At 42.0% G+C, this 22,860-nt stretch overlaps 2 protein-coding genes across 10 annotated transcripts in view; one reads left to right on the top strand and one right to left on the bottom strand.

Annotated features, from left to right (window-relative positions):
- LHX2 (LIM homeobox 2) overlaps positions 1 to 18,268 on the bottom strand; it is a 70,401-nt gene extending 52,133 nt beyond the window's left edge. For both annotated transcript variants that reach the window (XM_039506913.1, XM_039506912.1), the window contains exon 1: positions 16,401 to 18,268. In XM_039506913.1, coding sequence (XP_039362847.1) covers positions 16,401 to 16,409 — 9 coding nt within the window. In that variant the 5' untranslated portion in view covers positions 16,410 to 18,268. The remainder of the gene's footprint in view (positions 1 to 16,400) is intronic.
- Positions 18,269 to 18,342: 74 nt separating this feature from the next.
- Positions 18,343 to 22,860, top strand: part of DENND1A (DENN domain containing 1A) — a 367,825-nt gene continuing 363,307 nt past the window's right edge. For all 8 annotated transcript variants that reach the window (XR_005589908.1, XM_039506504.1, XM_039506501.1 and 5 more), the window contains exon 1: positions 18,343 to 18,571. Coding sequence is in view for 7 of the 8 variants with exons in the window: in XM_039506504.1 (XP_039362438.1) it covers positions 18,555 to 18,571 (17 nt within the window). In the remaining variant the exon portion in view is untranslated. The remainder of the gene's footprint in view (positions 18,572 to 22,860) is intronic.

Raw genomic sequence — 22,860 nt, 5'->3', positions numbered from 1 at the left:
GTATAGGGTAAAAGCACACAAAAGACCAGATTTCATGGGAGGAGACCAGACTTCACAGTCCGTGATGTGTTTTTCATGGCCTTGAATTTGGTAGGGTCCTATCCATATGTCCAGAATATGTTCTTTTGGCTGATACCAAATACTTTTGTATATATTGATGCGTATTTTTTCTTAAAATCATTAAGTGTTGCCAAGTCTCACAATTTTATTGATTTTGTAGGGTTGCCAGTTTTTGTTGGATGTATTCCTGGAGGTTTCATCACATGACATAATTTTTAATTCCTGAAGCCTCCAGGGCAATCCTGGAGGGCTGGCAAGCCTAATTTTTGGTAGTCTTGGAGTCATGTGATTATGTGAAAAATCTCAGCTTTCATTTTAAAAAGTAAGTTTCTAATCTTCATGATTGTGTAGAAACATTTGAAAAAAAATGAATCCTAAAAGCTTAAAAACCATCAAGCAAATAAAAAGAAACCAAAATTTAATATTTAAAAAAAGAACATGTATTTTAAACCAGTCTCATGATTCTTCGGGGAGGTGGGAGAGGCCTGATTTATATTTTTTTAATTTTTAGGGTTGACAATACAGGTAACAATAGTTGCAGTTGTTTATTTATTTAAGTTATGGATGGAAGAAGCTGCCTAAAGATCTTGAAGCTGCAGATGTGGACAAATAGGGAATTTTAATAATATTTAAAGTAAATGATGATGCAAACTACAGAAATAATAGAGAAGAGGGGAGAAAAATGTATTTCCTCACTGGGATGCTATTGAACATTTGAGCCAGAAAACAAAGAGTTTAGAGGGAGACATTTTCCTAGCTTCCCCATATAAATAAGCCACTGGTTACTGTTAATAAAGGATTCTATAGAGGGGGAAGAAGTGGTCTGTTGAGAGACAGTAACCCTAGGAAATGTTCCACATATTTAGATCTCCTTTCACTATAAAGCGGAGGCTTCATTTCAGGTCAATCATCCTGTGCTCTTTAGGGGAATGAGTCTCCAGCATGGCTATTTATATGAAGGGATTTTGTGAGCTTGAGTTATAGCTATTGGTATAATCATAGGTTTTAGAAATAAAAGTAGTTATTTCTTACTCCTTTGTGAGTGGGGCATGAAAAGGTCATTCAGTGTATGGTACTTCAAACACTGCAAAAGGAAATATATTTTACCACTTACTTACAGGTTATTTACTATACAGGAAGTATGCATAATATTGCTGCACTGCTATGCAGAACTGGGAGGAAAGGGGCTTATTTTATATTTAAGATCTAGTTACATTTGTTTTATTTGTTATAATAATAATAAGTTAATCACAGATATTGAGTCATTTAAGAACAGCATGCAGCAGACAGCAGATTTGCAATAATGAACAGCATCTTTAAAAAAGAAGTCTCCTGACAATGTGATAACCCTTCTCTTCAGATGTGCAATGTAACAGGGAAGGTTTTGTATCTTTGTGTATGTACTTTATACAATATCTTCCCATACAAAATAACGAATCTATCTTTGTCAGAACCAAATATGAGAGAGAGTTCACAAGGGAAGCAAATTGCCTGGATTTTGGTCCTTCTTTGACAAGTTAATTTCCTGGAAGGCTTAATCTAGGAATTATAGTAACATGTATGATCATTTTCTGGTGGGTGATTCACCGTTAATTATTATAGGGTATTTTATTACCAATGCAAAGACTTCTATGTAATTTAACTTGTAAATTTTAACAAAAAAATCTACAACTGACTATGGAGCATTTAAACGGCAACACATTGATAATTGGTAGTGACTGCGTAGAAGGTGTTATCTATATTTATCCAACAGAAGTCAATTGAATATCTAAATCCAGACCAATAAGGTGCATAAGAAGGCACATGTGAATCAGACCCATTTTAAAGTATTTTAGTAATACACTTTCTTCTATAGAGTGAGAAGAGACGAGAGATTCTGTTGTCTGGATTTATGTATTCTAGTATCTGAGTTTAGTGATGTAGTCCAGGGAACCAGACTTCTTGATTCTAAAGTCCTGTCAGGCAGGCTGTCCACACACTGTAGCATTCAGCTTGGATGGGTGTGCGGACTAGCAAGAATGATTCTAAATGAGGTTTCTGGGACAGAGCTGTACCAAAGTAGTGTATCCAAAATTAATTTACTTAAAAAGCTAACTCATGGTGGCCAGATATGCTTAGTTAAACTTGTGGTGCACTGAGAGGCAAGGCAGTGCCACACTACATTGCTGTATGTCGATGGGCATAGACAAATTAGATCTTGGGGAGGATTTAGGCCTCAACCCCCCCAAAATTAGTAATTGCATTAATAAATAAAGGAAACATTGAGTTTGGGACAGAAACTAACCCCCACCCCAGATGAAAAAAACTTGTCTACACACCCACATGATATCATTTGATGGCATCCCACAGAATACTATGTACACTGAAAAACTAGACATAATACTATAATAATGGTGTCAATGAGTAGTGATTTCATAACTGAGACCAGAAGTATTTCTGTGAGGTTCACAGTCTGAGGAGAATAGCAAAATGTGGTCAATGGAATATCAACATAAAACAAATTTCATCTGCAAGAGAGAATGCTACCATTTAATAAGAAACAAAGTTTGCCATGAAAAATAATTATGTAAAAAAAGAGCAGAAATAAAAATGGGAGACAATAGGAAAAATCACCAATAACAATTGGCCCCATCATCTGAAGATAAATTACAAATATTCATCAATTAAGCCTTACAATACCTCTGTTAAGTAGTTAAATATTTCTAGCCTCATTTTATAGACAGAGAAATTGGCATACAGAAAAGTTAAGGCCCACATTTCAAAAGTGTCCATTAATTTTGGTTTCAGAGTAGCAGCCGTGTTAGTCTGTATCCGCAAAAAAAACAGGAGTACTTGTGGCACCTTAAAGACTAACAAATTTATTTAAGCATGAGCTTTCGTGAGCTACAGCTCACTTCTTCGGATGCTTCTTTTGGGTGCTTCTGTTTCTCAGTGTCTAAACTGAAACAGTCACAGTCTGATTTACAGAGGTGCTCAGTACCTACAGTTCCCACTTCCTTTGAGCCAAAGGCCTGATCCAAAGCCCATTGAAGTCACAGAAAGATTCATATTGACTTCAAGGGGCTTTGGATCAGGCCCTTAGGGATTTTTTCCAGGGTCACACAGCAATTCAGTAGCAGAGCTATAAATCCAGTTCAGGAACCTTGACTTCCAATCTCTCATGCTAACCACTTCAACAGATTTCAGATTAAGTGAAATTAAATATATTACACATTGCACAGGGTACACCTATCTATTTAGATGACATAGAGACATAAATGACTAAAATAAAATCAAATAAATGCTTAACTTAGAAATAGGGATGGCTGTGGATTGGGAGATGGCCAGCCTAATTCTTATATTAGGAGATGTACAAAGGTTTCTTGACACTATCCAGCCATACAATGACATTCAAAGGTATACTGTTAACCAGAGGGACAATTATAAATCACAGGAAGGTATATCAGATGTATTTGTCCAATCTGAACTTGGTGATTAAATAGAAATTAGAGATGGGCTCATGTTGTAAAGTTCAAAATCAATCTAACCTGACTCAGAGCTCACAGGTGCTTAGGAGAACAACACTGATCATTCTGTAATGATACAAAACCTACCTCCCTAGCCCAAAAGGTCTCTGAAAAAGGGAGTATCTTTTTTATTACTTATCTCTACTGTGCTTATAATAACAGGGTTCTTTGCAGAGGTTCTTAGGTACTTCCATAATAGAAATACATAATAATGGTGATAGCATGACCCCAGGAAAACTCTATAAAGGGGAGTCTTACAGGGATTTCCTCCTCCACTCCTGCAAGTATTTCTGTGGGAAGGTGATCTTGGTTTGGGATATTATACAAATATCAGTGTGATTTTTTGAGATTAAGAAGGAAGCTGCCTTTTATCTGACAGATATTTTTGGCTTTTTTTTTGTTTGTTTTAATCCCCAGGTCTTTCATTTTGACTGCTGTTTGGTGACACTGCTTTAGGTAGCACTTAGAGTATTGTTTTGCAAGTGAAGAAATAGGTCTGTATTCTAGAAGAAACTTCCATTTCCCTTTGCTCTTTCCAGGGGCAGCTCCAGGCACCAGCATGCCAAGCATGTGCCTGGGGCGGCAAGCCACGGGGGGCGCTCTGCCGGTTGCCACAAGGGCGGCAGGCAGGTTGCCTTCGGCGGCATGCCTGCGGAGGGTCCGCTGGTCCCGCGGCTTCGGCGGACCTCCCGCAGGCTGCCGCCAAATCCATGAGATCGGGGACCTCCCGCAGGCAAACTGCCGAAGGCAGCCTGCCTGCCGTGCTTGGGGCAGCAAAATACCTAGAGCTGCCCCTGGCTCTTTCCTTTTGTTCACAGCAGGACCCTTAATCCCTTTGGTGCTATACATCCAGGCTGGATTCTGCTCCCACTGAATTCAATGCGAGTATTGCCAGTGATTTCAAAAGGAGCAGGACCAGGCACTCACCAGACTTTGTGCTTCCTGGCATGGAGAGGTGTCCGTTAGCAAGGGAAACTGTAAGCCTTCCCTAGAAACAAATGTGTTGTGGAATTTCCTAAGACATAAATCTACTTTAAGTCAGAAAATAACTCTCCCTTTCATTGCAAGATTATGCTTGGTATTGCTGACTACATAGTCCCATTAGGCTCTGTTTGATTCTTGCAGTATGGCTCTGACAAGATGGTTGCCCATCTTGGACTTCTTGGACTATATGATTTCAACATATGTAAGAGACACTCCCTACACTTTAGATTCCAAATAAATCTGTTATTTTGCTGAGATTTATACTGAATTTTCAAACTGGATGCTACTGTAGTTTAAAGCTTTTTAGTACCAATTCCATTATAATGGCTTAGGGCCTGATTTTCTGAGATGCTGAACACCAGCAATTTAAACTGAAATCCATGTGAGCTGCTGCAGGTGATCAACTCCTCTGAAAATCAGGCCCATTAAGTGTCAAGTGGTGTACTCAAAAAATTGAGGCATCCAAAATCAGAGGCCTCTTTTAGAAATTTGGGCTTGACTTGCCCACAGTCACACCATGGGTCAGTGGCAGAAGCAAGGTCCTCTGACTTCTAGTCTTGTGCCTTAATCATAAGAGCATCCTTCCCCTCTACAATGTGCACTCTTTTTCTATCATGTTTTCCATAACAGTTTTTCTGTGCTCCTCATGTCTGCTCTGGACAGTGACCCTGCCAGCAGGTAGGGGATCTTGGGGGACAACTACTGCACTGGTGGGGTGCAAAATAAACCTTATTAAGAAAATGCAAAAACAGGGAAAATTCAATAGTGAGGGGTATGGGGTTTGTTAAGGTAGACAATTGGGGAGGGGTTTCTTTTAGTAAATAGTATAGAGGGTTTCAATAGTGTGGTACAATACAGTGGGGTACAATACAGTTGGTAACCAATTAACACTGAAGTATAAATGTAACAGGTAGCTAACAATTTCTATGTAAAGGGTGTGTCACAGCAGCATATAACCAACTAACAGTTAAGGGTAAAATGTGTTAAATAACCAACAACTCTAGGTAAAAATGCGTTACAGTGGTGTAAATGTAAAATGTGAGGTGTGTTAGAGAGAAAAAGGGTAACCAATGGGGTTTTATGCTAGATTTCAGCAATACAGTTGAGGTTTGGCAGCAGTAGGAGCGGGGTGAACACGTAGGGGAGGGGATTAAAAAAGAGAGAGAGAGAGAGATAGGGGAAGAGGAGCACGTGGTGGAGTGGAGACCAAAGGCAGAGGCACTGCGGAGGGAGATTTAAACTCAGGGAGACGCAGAGAGCAGACAGGCTGTAAGTTTAAGCAGCAAAGAGACTGCAACAAGTCAGGGAGACACAGAGAACAGACAGGCTGTAAGTTTAAGCAGCAAGTGACTGGGGAAGCCCGGGGCGGGGGGGCACGGGGAGAACGGGGGAAACACAATTATACAGAACACAGCAAGGTCTTTATCTATGATCTAACTTAACCAAGACTACACAAATTAGCAAGTTACAAAACACAATACAACAATTCTCTAAGCCTAACTTACAGAGTACAATGCAAACAATTTTCTAAACCTAACTTAACCACAGCTATGCAAAATGAAATTACAATTTATCTAGACTAAAGGCTAAACCTAACCTAATGGGTGCACCTTATACTAGGGGTAGTTTCAGATGGCAGAGTGGTGTGTGCCCAGGATACAGCTCCAAGCGGGGGGTGGGGGGTTAAGGTGGTGGCTGCAGCAGTGGGATGACTGCAAGTAGGCTGCCCAGGATAGAGTCCAGGGAGGCACAGCTTAGCAGTGGCACAGGTTTATTTCTAGCAGCAAAGGCGCTGCGGAGCTAGACGCAGAGCAGTTACAGAGCACAGACCACGGAGTTAACTTGGGTCTGCCTACTGGGGAAAGAAAGCCAGCAGTTAGATCAAGGGGAGTGTGCAAGAGGCTTTTCTTACCAATCCCCAAAGCAGCAACAGGAACAGCAGTTTTAGCATCAGAGGACACAGAGCGGACTCGATTCGCTTACAATAATCAGGAGATCTCCAGGCAAAATTTGTTGTTCATGGGAGGGGAGTTTAAAAACGGAGGTACGCTCAAAAACAAACAAGAGCAGGGAGAGGGCCCCCCAAAGACCCCTAGCTGATCAGACCAGGTGGCAATGCAGGAACCTCTCCGGGGGTCTGATCAGAAAATGTCTGGTTTTAAAGGCAAACTCAGGCAGTTTCCCGCCAGTAACTCTGATTGGTTCCCCTTGTTACAGGGGAGGAGAGAAGGCTGCAGGTGAGCACAGAACATGCCTGGGCAAGTTTTTGAGCCACAACTTTGACTCATACACTCAGCTATTTGGCCACTTTAGGTCTTGCATTCCTGGGCAGAGCACCCTACACCGAGCCGGGTCTGAACAAAGAAGCTAGACAAAGGAGCAAGAAGTCCCCCTCCCTGAGCAGAGCAATGGCTCCAGTCAGTCTGCACAAGCCATCTCCATGAGCAGGGCCAGGCTGTGACTTTGGTCAGTTCAATGGCCAGGGGGGCGGCCACTTAGCACAAACGGAAAGGAGAGGGGGGGAAAGGAATCCAGCAGGGGGACAGCTGTAACAGACAGACAGCTTATTTAGGTTAAGAATAGCAAACCTTAAAATCTAAAGATCTTTTACTAAGTGTATGCACCATATGCTGTGATATGAAAGTGCAAGATTAATTACCATTCAGAATGATAGCCTTTTACCCATTTTTTTAAATCAACTGGAGCTCACTGAGTTAGTGGAGAATCTCCATACTTTAACCCTATTAATGCCAAATGCAAAACTTAAGTGTTAAGGTTTAAATTTTCAAAAGTGTTAAGTCTGAGTCCCTCAATTTCAGAGTCTAAATTAAGTTACTTAAAACCTGACTTTCAGAGGTCCTGAGCAATTGTAGCTCCAGCTGAAATTAATGAGAGCTGCTGGTGTGCAACTCCTTTGACAGTCAGCCCAAGGTGTCTCAAATTGGACACCTAAAATCTGTGGCCACTTTTGAAAATGTAACCTTTACTGTCTAAATCAGACACCTAAACTTAGATGTCACTTTTGAAAATGTGGGCCTTAATCTTTCTGTGCTTCGATTTGCACACCTCTAAAATGGGTTGTATAATCATAGAATCATAGAAGATTAGGGTTGGAAGAGACCTCAGGAGGTCATCTAGTCCAACTCCCTGCTCAAAGCAGGACAAACACCAACTAAATCATCCCAGCCAGGGCCTTAAAAACCTCTAAGGATGGAGATTCCACCAGCACCTTAGTTACCCATTCCAGTGCTTCACCACCCTCCTAGTGAAATAGTGTTTCCTAATATCCAACCTAAGCCTCCCCTACAGCAACTTGAGACCATTGCTCCTTGTTCTGTCATCTGCCACCACTGAGAACAGCCGAGCTCCATCTTCTTTGGAACCCCCCTTCAGGTAGTTGAAGGCTGCTATCAAGTCCCCCCTCACTCTTCCCTTTTGCGGACTAAACAAGCCCAGTTCCCTCAGCCTCTCCTCGTAAGTCATGTGCCCCAGCCCTCTGATCATTTTTGTTGCCCTCCGCTGGACTCTCTCCAATTTGTCCACATCCTTTCTGTAGTGGGGGGCCCAAAACTGGATGCAATACTCCAGATGTGGCCTCACCAGTGCCGAATAGAGGGGAATAATCACTTCCCTCTATTTGCTGGCAATGCTCCTACTAATGCAGCCTAATATGCCATTAGCCTTCTTGGCAACAAGGACACACTGCTGAATCATATCCAGCTTCTCATCCACTGTAATCCCCAGGTCTTTTTCTGCAGAACTGCTGCTTAGCCAGTCAGTCCCCAGCCTGTAGCGGTGCAAAAATTTTATTTATATCCTCATCTCTCATTTTGACTGTTGTTCTTTGTTCTGTACTCCCCAAAATATATTAGCAACATTTCAGTCTGCTCAAATTATAGATGGTTGTTTCTTCACCTATAACAGAAAACAAGTATATAGTACCCCAGGGGTAGGCAACCTATGGCACGAGTGCCGAAGGCAGCATGCGAGCAGATTTTCAGTGGCACTCATACTGCCTGGGTCCTGGCCACCGGTCCAGGGGGCTCTGCATTTTAATTTAATTTTAAATGAAGCTTCTTAAGCATTTTAAAAACCTTATTTACTTTACATACAACAATAGTTTTGTTATATATTAAAGACTTATAGAAAGAGACCTCCTAAAAATGTTAAAATGTATTACTGGCACGCGAAACCTTAAATTAGAGTGAATAAATGATGATTCGGCACACCACTTCTGAAAGGTTGCCGACCCCTGTATTACCCAATTCCTATCAACTTCTATAGTTACAAATGCTGAGATAATCAACTCTCATGTTTCAGGGTGTCAGCTGATCTCTCCAATGGTAAACAATCCACAACACCAAATGTAAAATAGTTTTGGGGCATTGTGAAAAGGTTTTTCTTTTTCTGAAGCATCAGGTACAAGTCACTGTTGGAGGCCGTATACAGCGCTAGATGGGCCAATGAGCTAATCCATAAATAATGAGGCATATCATGTGGTAAAGAGATTTCCAGGTTCAAGGATGATACAACAACTTGCATTTGACAGAAATCAGATGTTGAAAGATATCTACCAGTTTGGCAGGAAAAGAGTAAGTATGTGCATATGTGTCCATGTTTGTGTTAAAGAGAGAGCTAGAGAAAGTGAGACTTACTTTACAGATTAACAATACAATATTGTTATATAGTGTATAACCATACAATCTAATCAAAATGATAGCAGAAGTCATAGTAATCTGGATAGTATGGATGAAGTTGTGGTTTATGGTTAAGTCTGTCTCAAAATTTCAGTTGAGATTTAGACAAGTTGCACCCTGGACAAAACAGACTTTGTTAAATTAAACCACAGAATTTTACATTACTTCATCCAAGAATCAGGGAAGAAAGAGACAAGACATTTTTTTGCCCTAACCCTAACCCTAACCCAGCCCAGTTTTGCAGATCCAATAAGTTTTAATATTTCTGATAAGCTTTGGATAAGTTTGCAAACTCTGGTGGATGTTTGCCCCATCCTTCAGCTACTGATATATTTTGAGGCATTTATATGTGAGTTGTCCTCAATATTATTCAGTTAGTACTAGATTTTGTATGATGGAATTAGAGCCTTTATGGTGATAAAGAAAAAGCTGGTCCAAAAAGTCGAACATTCCTCATTTTCTGCCACTCCAGGTGGCTAAGATGTAACAGACATTTTCCCAAGTAAATTCAGGTCAGAGTATGCTTCAGAGGGGTTGTCACTGAATGAGGAGAAGCAGTAATTATTTTCTCATGTATTTGTGGCCAAAAGTGCCTCAGGCACTCAACATAGGTTCTGCAACACTCATCCAAATCTGACCCAGAGCTACTCTGATCTACTCCTCATGACTTCCTTCTTACCTCTCGAGGCAGTGAACTGAGCCTTTTCAGATAGTCTGGGCAGTATCCTGGGGCTCTCACCCATCCTTTAATTCCTGGATTATTTTTTTCTCCTTAAAGGTCCCCTTCTGCTGCCCTTTCGTTTGCTGTTAAATGGATCATCTCTACTGGGAAGATTATTCACAGTTAATCAGCTCATCTATTCTGAGACATTGACAATGCTGGTCTATAACTATGCCAGCAGGCGTTGCTGTAACAGTTGTGTTGCGTGGTTAAACCCTTCCCTTTCTTGAGGGGCTCCACTGTATCAACTGCACCACAAACATAATACAATTACCACCAAACTAGTGTGCTGGCTACAGACACTAATGCTGTCAACAGAATTAGAGAAAATGCAATTTGTGTTATTTAATGAGCAGCTTGTTTACATAAATAAACCAGGTGAGGTGAAAAAAGTGATGCTCTACAGTATGGAACACAAGTGAATATTAGGCATATGGAGAGAAAATATTTCCACACTTCTGTTTTTTCATAATTTTTTGGGTTGCCTTGTGTCCTCTCATTGTGAATAATGAGATAGGCTTTTCCCAGTGTTTTGGACAGGCACTAGTCCTGCTCTGGGCTGAGTTAGATGACATGGTGGTCAAAATGCTAGCACAGGGGTCAGCAACCTTTCAGAAGTGGTGTGCCGAATCATCATTTATTCACTCTAATTTAAGGTTTCGCATGCCAGTAATACATTTTAATGTTTTTAGGAGGTTTCTTTCTATAAGTCTTTAATATATAACAAAACTATTGTTGAATGTAAAATAAATAAGGTTTTTAAAATGCGTAAGAAGCTTCATTTAAAATTAAATTAAAATGCAGAGCCCCCCGAACCGATGGCGAGGACCCAGGCAGTATGAGTGCCACTGAAAATCAGCTTGTGTGCCACCTTCGGCACTTGTGCCATAGGTTGTCTACCCCTGTGCTACAAGCTGGTCTACAGTGGGACTTTTTCTGTGCTACCACTGTGGGGGATTTTAAAGAAAAGCTCAATATAGACACAGCCAAAGTAAGGGCTCAGTTAGTATCTTCCTGAAGCATTGCTAACAAAGTGAGTCAACAGAAGAAGTCAACCACACTCTTGCATACATCCATAACAGAACCATTCTTTATACAAATAAAACAAAGTTCATCCTTCCTGGCAAATATATTGAGTTGCCACTCCCTATTTGTGATCCTTTTTTGTTATGTTGCTTATTTAAATATTGACACATGATTTCTCTACTTGCAATTCACATGTCAGAACTATGTTTACAATCAAAACCTCCTTAAACCTGAAATCATTCTATCCATTTTAGACTGGTTATTTTATACATTTAAATTGTGTATGTGGCTCTGTCTGTTCCTTTCCTTCTACTGCATGCTCAAAAACTAGTTTATAACACTGTACTTTCTTTCCTTGACTTCAGAGGCAAAGAGTCTATTGACCTGGCATTTGCATTACAGTATATGATACTACTTTCCCCTTCCCATAATCCCATGTAGTGTAAAGAAATCACCCAGATGTACAACTTGTTAGTGATGGCCTGATGGACATTATAGTGGGGAGCCAGCTCTGCTACAGTTAAAATTAAGACTAATTTTCTGTTTAAAGCTTGATTCTAAGGTCACGTCTACACTACAATCTGTGGACAACACAAGTAATGGCAGCATAAAGCTGTTGCTATTAGTATATTGCTCATGCGTGTGTACATTTGGCTGCTTGTGTCGGTGCTTTGCGTACTTACCAGGAGTGCTTGTGTCACTCTTTGGCGCAATGCCTTTTGAGGGATTTTTGTAATATGCTGTGAGGTAGAAATGAGTCATACTCTGGAAGCTAGGGGTCAAGTTTCCATCATAGTACTTTTTATCCATCCCATAATGCCATTCATATCTCACAATTTTTTTAAAATTGCCTTTTTTTAAAATCTCATAAACCTGTGCAGCACTTGTTCCTGTCTGCCTTCTCTGACAGAAGCATGGAGCCTGTACAGTTCTGCACTATTGTCATGAACATTGCAAACACAGGATGAATGATTCTCCAGGATTCATAGAGCTGCAGGAAGCACTGCAACAACATGGGACATGACAATTTCTTTGAGGACAGATTGCTAAGGGACATAATGAAAACCAATTCAAGGTTGTGTCGCTGGTGTTCACAGAGCAGCTGCAGATAGTGGAGTGTCTCTTCTGGGCCTAAGAAACAAGCACTGACTGATGGGATTGCATCGTAATGTAGGTTTGGGATGATAAACAACAGCTGCAGAACTTTCAGATGTCAAAAGCCACATTCTTGGATCGATGTGCTGAGCTCACGCCAGCCCTTCAGTGCATAGGCACCAGAATGAGAGTTGCACTGATAGAGAAGTGAGTGGTGGTCACATTGTGGAAGCTTGCAACGTCATCTTTGGAATTATAAAATCCACAGTGGCAGCTGTTGTCATGCAAGTGTGCAGGGCCATTAATTGTATCCTGCTAAGCAGGACTGTGACTCTAGGCAATGTGCAGGACATGATGGATGGATTTGTAGCTATGGAGTTCCCAAACTGCAATGGGCAATAAGATGGCATACAAATCCCTATTCTGACCCTAACCCACCTCACCACAGAGTACATAAATAGAAAGGGATATATTTCTATGGTTATGCAAGCATTGGTGGATAACGAGGGATGCTTCACAGCTATTAGTATGGGCTGGTCAAGGAAGGTGCATGATGCTCACATTTTTAACAACACAGGACTGTTCAGAAAGCTGCAAGCAGGGACAGTCTTTCCTGACCAGCGAATTACCATTGGTGATGTTGAAATGACAAGAGAGTCAGTGGTGCTGGAACACTTTTTACAATGGGGGTGCTGAAAGCCAGTGGTCCCCAAACTTTTTACTTTGCAAACCACGTACCCCTGTCCGCACCCCCTCTCCCCAGATCTGGGGCCCGGACTAGGCTGTGGCTCCAGGAAGGTGGGGGGACACGGGTAGGGTAAGGGGGGCTGTGGCTGAGACCACAGCTGGGGCTGGGAGCAGAGCCTTGGGCGCAGGTCCTGCAGCCAGGACACCGTGTGTGGGCCAGGAGCAGAGCCCCAGGCGCGGGGCCAGTGAGACCCCAGGTGCGGGGCCAGGAGCAGAACCCTGGGCGCGTAGCCGGCAGCTGCTGGGACCCTGAGCACAGGGCCGGAAGCAGAGCCCTGGGCGTGGGGCTGGTGGCCGTCGGGACCCTGGGCGTGTTTCTTTGATAGGTCTGTAACTGTGTCTGCACAGTCTCTCCTTTCTACAGGCTCAAGAGATCCAATAGCTTCTGTCTATTCCAGGCAGGAGCACATCTAGAGCACATAGGCACCATGGTTGGGTGGGCAGTTGCAAACAACAAGGCGGAGCTGCTAGATGTGCTCGCCAACCTGGACAATCAGGAAAACGCATTCAAAAATATGCAAAAATTGTAAGGGGTGTGCGTGGCTTTCAGTCTCTGTGATCCCTGGGCAGTGTTAACAATTGTAACCAGAGCAGTCACTGTTAGGCACTGTGGAATAGCTGCTGGAGGATTGTTAGGGTCAACATAGGTCCTTTAGTGTTTACACTGACATTATATGTTGATCACAGTTCAACGCAGTTTGTGGAGGTGGTGTTACTGCATCCTCATAATGGGGCACATACATTGGTGGTAGGCAAATTTGAATGCAGACACATGCATAAATAGGTTGACACAAAGGCGACTTATGTCAACCTAACTGTAGTTTAAACCAGGCCTAAGTGCTCTAAAATCCACAAAGTTACTCAGATTGCCTTCAAATTTTGTATATCTCATTGAAGCACAGGGTTTGATCAGTAAACCAAATTTGGGACTATTGATGAACAAGGTGTTCCCGAGGTACAGCCCTCCCCCCCCCCAACAGCTTTTTCTAAAGTTGACATGTTTTGGCAGTGATTTTTTGTGCATAGAGAGATCAAACCTGTGCTGAGATCATCACTCCAGGGTCTCAAATGCTTAAAAGTTATTCCAGAGTGCATGCACCTACTAGCCTTTTGGGGGCAATCAAATTAAAACACTGGCAAAGAGATTTTGTCTTTTCAGTTAGGTGTGCTGCCGAGCACCGCTAAGGCTCACATGGCAAGAGGATTACACTGAGCCTGTACGGACAGAGGAGCCAACAGGGTTTGTAGCCTTGAATATTTCATACCAGCTGGATAGCTCAAGGGGCTAAGTAGAAGTGCTTTGAACCTGACTTACCCAGCCAGGGTCAGTCTGAATTCCCACTTGGGGCAGAAATATGGTAAGAACAGAAGGCATATTGCTAAAGTTTGTCTCAGTATAGGGTTTTATTATTACCTGTATTTATTTTGGGGGAAACCACTGAACATTCTTAAGTACTTACTGTTGCCTCTCTGCTGAGAAGTAGCAGATTTCAAGGCCTTGCAGCTTGGTTTCCCCTGCTTGTTCAACCTATCCAATGGTGTTATAATGCTTACAAACCCCAACATCTAAAATTGTCTTTTTGACAGTGTAAATCTCTCCTCACTAGTTGTGTGCTTGAGTTGGTCACATCTTTTTGAAATAGCTTACATTTATTTCAGTTCAGTTTCAGATTAGCACCCTTAATCTTATCAAAGACCACGTGTACATGTATCAATCCCTGCTCAAAAAAGTCTTAGCATGCATCAGGATATCATCCAGCTATATGGCAGGGTGAGAGAGGTATGCCATACAATACCCTTCCATAAGCCTCTCAAAGGTGGCAGGGGTGTTAAACAAGCCAAAAACCATTAATTGAAGTAATCACAGTATTTCTCCAGATGCAAAAGTAGTCTTTCCCCCGTCCTTTGGATCCACTTCTACTTGCCAATACCTAGTTTTAAGATCCGTTGTGGAGAACTAAGGTATCTGCTGCTAAGAATAGATAAGAATCCTTCTAAGTAACTTAATTCAATTTTCTATAATCTACACAGAATATGGAACTCTGACCTTTTCCCCTTATGTCTGAGGCCCAAGGACTGGCTGAAGAATCAATTATTTATACATTCCTAATACAATCCCTCAATGGTTTGTAAAGCTCTTTGAGTGTAGAGCACTGTGCTAGAACAACTCCAGAAGAAAGTCTTGGAGTTTGCCTTCAAAACTTCTCCACGCCCCCGCTCCCCAACCCCTTACAGTTTTTCTGTTTTCTTTTGTCAGTATTTACTAGATGCAGTGGCTTGTATTTTGTGGTTCCCTTTTTACTATTTTTGTTCATACAAAACACTCAATGTGCTTATAGTTCTCACTATCAACCTTTGCTCCTCTCATTGGATCTGTGTAGCAGCTTTTCCCCCCCTTAGGCAATTTTCACCTGTCCCTCTTTGACTCTATTATCAGGCTACTCTGATCTACTCCTCATGACTTCCTTCAAAGCCCTCTCCCTCTAAGGCCCCAGGCCCCCAGCACCCTTTTTTAAGCCTAATTGTGGGTCAAATGATCAATCACAAATGCACTGGCCTCTTCCCTCTTAAAGGGCCAGTGCTATCCTATGACAACACCTTTCCTGGAATTTATTACGTAGTTATTAGCCATTATGACCCCATCCATTATCTCAGTTGCCCAGATCTCTTGTTCCAGGTCTTGAGGTCCAATTTTTAAGCCTAATTTTTCCCATTTTTTGGATGAGTGCATGTTCTTCAGTCATTGTCTCCATTTGAGCCCAATAAGGCTGTTTATTCAGGGTCTTCTAGACCTTAGCATTTTTAGTATATCTAGTTTAATAACTGTTACATTTGAGCGAGTGTCCACAAGTCCTGTACATTGCACATTTTCTATTACTCTCTTCAATATTCCTATACTTATTACTGTTATTCAACTGACCAGATCAAAAAAATGCAACCTCCCCCCGCACCCCCCCAAAACCCAACTTGTGAGGCTACTCCTTGTATCACCAACCTTTGCCCCTTCAGTTTGGTGTCAGCCTGTTTTCCCAAACTGAGGAACTTTCCTTACAAACTTATGACACTCTGTCCTGGCTTGCATTTATAACACTCTTTTTTGAGGGCAAATCTTTTTCATAGCACCAGCATTTATAAGAATTATTTCCTTTATTTTTTGTTATTGTCAATCTCTGTTAACAATTTTTATAAGGGCTTGCCTGTACACAAAAGTTGTATCTGTTTAACTATACTGGTATAGCTCACTAGTCTAGTTCTGGTATAGTTAAAGCAGTACAAATCCCCCTGGTGTGTATGCAGTCATATAAAAGTTCCTTATGCCAGCATATCTATTCTTGTACGGGAAGAGATATAACTAAGTCAGTATAAGTTACCTTTATACCAGCATGACTGTGTCCACACTAGAGCCTTTATCAGTATAATAATTTCGGTAAAAAAATCACAATCCTAACTGAAACAGTTATTCTGGTAAAACTTTCAAGTGTAAAGACGGCCTAATTGTTCAAAATGTCATGACTCAAAAATCCTCTTTTTCATCATGCATGTTAAAAACAGATTTGTACTTACAGGGCTCATGTCAGAGAGGTTCTGTCATTCTCACTAGCAACTACTTTCTTTTCTGCTTGGTTGTTGCTTGGAAGGACTTCAGTGCTGCAGCAAATATCACCACTAAACAGTGTCCTTGGTTTCCTTTTGGTGATCTTAATTAGCAAGAGCATGTCAAGTTAAGCATCAATAAAATGGGCCATTTCCAGTTTGTCCCCCAGTGGTATTTGGCTTTGCCAGACAACAATCTCATATGGCCCTCTGCCAGTTAAGGTGGGATCTCTTGTTCCCTTCTCCTCCTAGTCCTGGCCAGATTAGGTTGATGGCTGGCTCCAAATTGCTTCTGACATCTCTTGATAACTCAGTCCTTTTCTGGAGCATCATCAGATCTGGTGCACTCAAGTTAGCTATTAAAAACACCCCTCTCTTCATCTCCCCCTTCATTTATTTGAGATATGATGTTAAAGTTAGACCATGAAGCCTCCCACGAAGTTTTCCCTTCAATGGTCACTATTGTATTTTTTGTGTTGACTTTTGTATTACTTGAACTGGGACTGTCTGATCCCTCCTAGCTGGGCTACCTTGGTGTACAAATGGGGTTGAAAAGTTTGTAAATGTCCTATCTTCGACATGTGCTGTAGGTCGCGTGATTCCTCATCCCAGCAGCTGGTTTCCACAATGGTCTGCAACCCTTGGAGTTTCTTCTCTAGCTAATTTTCCAGCTCCTTAATTCCTTGCTGCAGCTCATCTCTTACTCTAACAAGTTCCAAGTTGGCCAGAGCTTTCAGGGTACTTCCCATATCCTGGAAATGTATTTGGGCCACAGTAATCAAGTTTCAGAGTAGCAGCCGTGTTAGTCTGTATCCGCAAAAAGAACAGGAGTACTTGTGGCATCTTAGAGACTAACAAGTTGCCCATCACTTATTTTATCCTGTTTGCCAGTCTTGACTGGGCATGCTGTAGATGGGTTTCAGAATCTGTCCAGACCCTTTGTAATTTTTGATCCAGCAGAATATTTATTTTAAACTGAATTGTCTCATCTCTGCCTTCACTTCCTTCTAAAAAACCTCCAGATCCTATTTTATCGTCTTCCTCGGCTCTGATTATTCCTTCTGGACGGCTAATATTGTATCTTGGACAGGTTTGATTTCTGCAACTTCCTCTGCAATTTTTTGCATTTTGGTTCAACAGGAATCCCTGCTCACAATTTCTTTCTCCTTGGAAACTCTATCCTGTTTCCAAAACCAGTGTTGCTACTTGGGATAGGTTTTTCCAGTCCCTGTACATGGGGGGTATTTTGTATCTATTGGAGGCTGGGGGAATTCATCAATCCTTATTTATGAGATGATGAGTCTGTTTTGAGAGGAAGGTTCAATCCCTTCTCAGCCCTTATTTATGTTGTGTTATGGAGGGACTCAACCATATTTACAGGGCATTGTGTGCCTGGCTCCTTTTTGTGGGATATTTCAGGGAGCATTCAGGTCCCGTTTACAGGCTGTTCGGGGGTCCCAGCCAATGTTTACAAGGTGTGCTAGATGTGGAACCCAGCCGCTGTTTATGGGATGCTCTAGGGCAGTGTTTCTCAAAGACTGGTCTGTGAACCTGCTCCAGTCCCTGAGATTTCCCTGTTAAAAGTTTAGGAAGGCTGCAAGCCAGTCCCTGGTATCGCAAAGGTTGAGAAACCGAGGGTCGCTGCCTGGAGCCGAGAGGTGGTGGTGGTGGTGGTGGTCCTGACCCCGTCTATGGATTATGGGGAGGTAGGTCCGGTGATGAGGTGTCTTGCAGGGAGGTGTCCCGGTCCCTCTTTATGAGTGTCTCTGGCAGGACTCTCGGAGGGGGCCGCCCCCTGTTTAAGAGTGTGTGTAGGGCAGGGTCCTCTTTCCCCTCAGGAAACGTTGACTACGGTTGAACGATGTGCACGCGCTTGCTCTGCGTTGCTATGACAACACAGGCGCGGCGGCGAGCCAGGAAGCCAAGTCCTCACGCTGCCCCTCCGGGCCGGGCCGAGGCCGCTGCACTACAGCTCCCAGCAGCCTTTGCGCCGCGCTGTGACTCTGCCTGGGCGACCCTGGCGCTGGCTGGGATGGAGTGAGTCTGAGGGGCAGGCGGAGGAGAGAGCACAGCCCACCGAGCCCCTCCACCCCCGCCCCGGGCCCATGCGGCCCCCGAGAGACCATGGGATCCAGGATCAAGTGAGTGCCCGGGGGAGCCCCTCAGCCCAGCCTGCAGGCCCAAAGAGAGGGCGGGGGGAGCCCCCCTGCCTAGCCTGCAGGCCCCAGGAGAGGGGAGAGGAGGGCAAAGGGGGGAAGCCCCCCCGCCCAGCTCGCAGGCCCTAGGGGAGGGGAGCTTCCTCCATCCCCACATCCCCTTTGTCCCCTGCCTGAAGGATGCCCCCTCCCTGCCGGGCCCACAATGGTGGGTGTGTAGGGCCAGACGCTGAGGACGGTGTCCCTTGTGTGCATCCTTGCGGGAGAAATCTGTCCGTTTGCAGCCTGCGGGACAGGGCTGTCTGAGGCGGGGATGTCCTCAGGGGGGCAGCCCTCGCTGTTCAGGTGTTAGGGGTGAAGGGGGTAGCTGGTGACAAGAGGCCTCTATCTTCCCTGCTTAGGATGGGTGTCTCTAGTCAAGGCTAGAGGGACGGATTGAGCCCTCAGCCAGCAGGCCTAGAAAATGAGAGGTGTGAGTATGGATGGGAGGGGGGTCTTTAAGGAAATTGGGGATAGAGGTTGTGGGGAGTACTGGGTTGAAACTGCTGCTATCTCCCCTCTGCATACAGCAGATTCCATTAAGATGGGGGCCCTGCCAGAGGTGCTAGCTTGGTAAGCCTTGCTTTCATATTCAGGGCTGTCAGATTAAAACAACTAAGAATGTGAATAAATTGAGATTTTTAGAAAAGCTAAGATCATAAATGTCTGAGAAGCAGATTTGTGCATGAGAAACCTGTTCTCATCCAGAGGGTGCTGACATGTTTGTGTACAGTAATATTGGTGAATGGGGCTGATCAGGTGGCTCTGTTCTTACTTTACAGAGTACTCTGGGTGATTGCTGTTTCTCTCTCAGGGCACTTTCCTGTTCGGTTGCATAGACTTCTAATTTGTCACCCCTCTTGTTTAGCATGTGCAAACATCAGGTAGCAGCTACAGACTGGTCAGCTATTTTTTATCTATGGACAGCTAGGAGGTTGTGTCCATTCTTGTGGCTACATATTGTAATTTTCATCCGTGTCTCTGTCACCTCAAGATTAGGTACTGCAATACATTCTACATAGGATTGCATGTTAAATCTATTAAGAAACTTCAGCTGGTACAGAGTTCGGTGACTCATTTAAATGATGTTTCCTTCTGCATGCATATTGAACCTGTGCTCTACAAGCATCTCTGACTGCCCATTGATTTCTGGGTTGATTTTAAGATTTTGTTTTTGATTTATAATGGGTTAGTACCTACTTGTCTAAAGGAAATATTGTTGGATTTGCAGTAAGCACAGGTGTCTGAACTGCAACCCACTGATATGAGAGAAGGGTGGGTAACAGCACATTCTGTTAAGACCCCATGGCCTTTGAGACTCTCAAACTTGAGTTGTTGCTTTCCCACTTGGTCTGTCAGTCTTCAGGGTGTGCTGCAAGGCCCACTTCTCCCTCATCCATAAGGAGATGTAGGTGAGATGTAGGGCTGGGTATTGATGATATAGTACTCTTGGGAAATTTTCTGGGGAGGTTAATATTTAGCTAATGTTGTTGCTGGATGAATTGATTTGATGTTAGGGGTAATTGAGAGGTCTCTTTTACTGTATTTTACAAAAATTGTCAAGGGTGCCCAAATAAAATAAGGACAAACTTTAAAAATGGTCTTAAAATGAATGCAGAATGAAGGAATCTCCATCCAAATGCGTGAGACTTGATAGGTCTGCTTGCTTCATAGCCTGCTCTAAGTCACCCAAAGATTTTCTGTTAAACATACTCTCTGAAGTAGCTTTCACCTTTTGCATTGCTAGAGAAAATAAAACTTGTTAATCAGCCAACATGGATTGTTGTTTCTGCAGTTTTGCAAGTCCTCTCTTCTGTTTACGTTCCCACAGATTTATTACCAGTTCTCTGCAGAAAAATGAAAAAATTGAATTAAGACATGAAACCCATATTAAATCTCTTGGAAGAAGTGCATAGCACATTTGAAATTATTATACATAATTTCATCAAATAACTTCATGGTTCGATTCACTTTGGTTAATTTAACTAGCAGTTAAAATTTTTGAAAAATGTTAACTTTAAGTTAATTGAAATACTTACAAATTGCTACCATCCTTCAAAAGTGTTCAGCTTCTTTTTTTGAAAATCTAAAGTAGCCCCAACTCCTACCTCAGTTTCTTTTTCTTCTCTTTCCCTTCCCATTCCTCATCTTCTTCCCAGTAGATCTTTCCTCACAAAGGAAAACAGATTAGTTGTTTATTAAATTAGTGGTAATGTTTGCAGACAATTTTCTATGGGTGTCTTAATTTTCTGAAACACAAAATTTCTCTGTCAGGATATCTGTTTTGTTTGAGTTGTGAGCATCTCTTTTAAAAGCATTTTATGTGTCAGGAGGATGTAATTGAAGATACTTTTCTTGCAAGGAAACAGCCAGTGATGTACTCATTTCTTTTCTAGGATCTGAAATTAACTAAACAAAGAAGAAAATTAATTGATTGAGTTAGATGGCAGTTTTGGATTTCCTGCCCACATGTGCAGTATTGCTTTAGGAAAGTGGTGAGGATTTTTAGGCTTTGGTTTGGATACTTCTTGATTGTGAAGTGCAAAAGGATGTAAAGTAGTTCTTTAGAGTTTACTACCACTTAGACATTAAAACTTTTATGTTCAGACTTATAGTGGTAAATAATTGGCTTTCTATATAAAGTTCAATAGAAAGTGTGGGATTTGGGTGAAAGAGGATCATATTAAATATAACTAGAGTAATGATGCTTTGTACTTGAATAACACAGGAGCAGACAGTTTGCACGAAATATTGTGTAATTTTTGTGTAACCAGTGGATAGAGTAAGGAGGAATGTAGAGGAGACCAATAAATGTTCAGTGGGCTGTAAGCTAGCAGAAATGTTGTTCAGCAAGAAACAGAATTGGTTCCTGAACCATGCAGAAACAAGGTATTTAGGAAACAGTTACTTTACTAAATAAATATCAGAGGGGTAGCCGTGTTAGTCTGGATCTGTAAAAGCAGCAAAGGTGCCACAGGATTCTTTGCTGCTTTTACTACATAAAATAAACTTGCACTAGAATTATTTTTTTTCTGACCTGAAAATTCCAGGACATAAAGTTGGTAGAGAGGCTAGAAGCAATAGGAAGTAATATGGGATACTGTAGGTGGGCAGATGCAAAATGTTCTACAATGGCAAAAGACAGTGCTGAGTGAGATGAAAGACTAAAAGAGAAACTGAAGTCTAACTAGTTCCATATCCTGTTGATATCCCTCAAAATATGTATGCAGGTAAGAGAACCTTTTTAAAGAGAATCAGTTTGGGGGTTTTAAGTGCTTTGACTTTGACTCGGATACTAAATTGCAGAATCACCATGGCAGGTGGCCTCTTAGTAAGTAGCTTTCTTTTACATCAGGGGTTCTCAAACGGGGGGTCATGAGCTGCCAGCCTCCACCCAAATCCCGCTTTGCCTCCAGCATTTATAATGTTAAATATATAAAAAAGTGTTTTTAATTTATAAGGATGGTTGTACTCAGAGGCTTGCTGTATGAAAGGGGTCATCAGTACAAAAGTTTGAGAACCACTGTTTTACATGTTGATGGGAACCAATGACATGGACTGTTTTGAATGTAGAGATTGGAGGTTTACATCTGTTAATTCAAATAAAAATTTGTGATAAAGTACAGTACTGTATCATGATATTTGAAACATGATGTCCTTTTGCAATTGTTGTTTTTCAGCATAAATGATTGAACTGTAAAGAGGCTAACTTGATGAACATTTGGAGAAAATTAATTGGAATCAACTGTTGTCCAAATATGTCCTCTAGAAAAGTAACTTATGTGCAACAGGATACGATAACGGCAATTAACTGTGAAAGTGCCAACAACTAATGGCTTCAGAAGTAAAAGCACTGGAGAGGGTGTGATAAATGGAATTAAGCTGAATTAGACTTTTTGTGAAAACTGGCCTTAAATAACACAGAACATTTAATTTAACAGTCAAAGATTCTTAATGCTTTGATTTAGAACTATTTTTGGTTATCAAGAATTTTAGAAGTTAGTGAAATTGCTTAAAATGGATTTTAGTGGATCTTGAAGCCAAAATTTGTTACCTGAGTGAGTATCATAGATAGGAATGCCAATTAAAAATAAATTAAAATGCAGTGGTGCACTACAAGTAAACAGTCAATAATTTGTGTGCACCTCTGATCATGTGGCACTAAGAAGCCAATTATTAATAATAGTATTTGGCACTTACATAGCTCTTGTTATCAGTATTAACTCATCTTCATG

This window comes from Mauremys reevesii, linkage group 19 (assembly GCF_016161935.1).
Source record: "Mauremys reevesii isolate NIE-2019 linkage group 19, ASM1616193v1, whole genome shotgun sequence".
Lineage (NCBI taxonomy): Eukaryota > Metazoa > Chordata > Testudines > Geoemydidae > Mauremys > Mauremys reevesii.
Note: the sequence above shows the minus strand (reverse complement) of the source record. Positions and strands in the feature narration are given on the sequence as shown.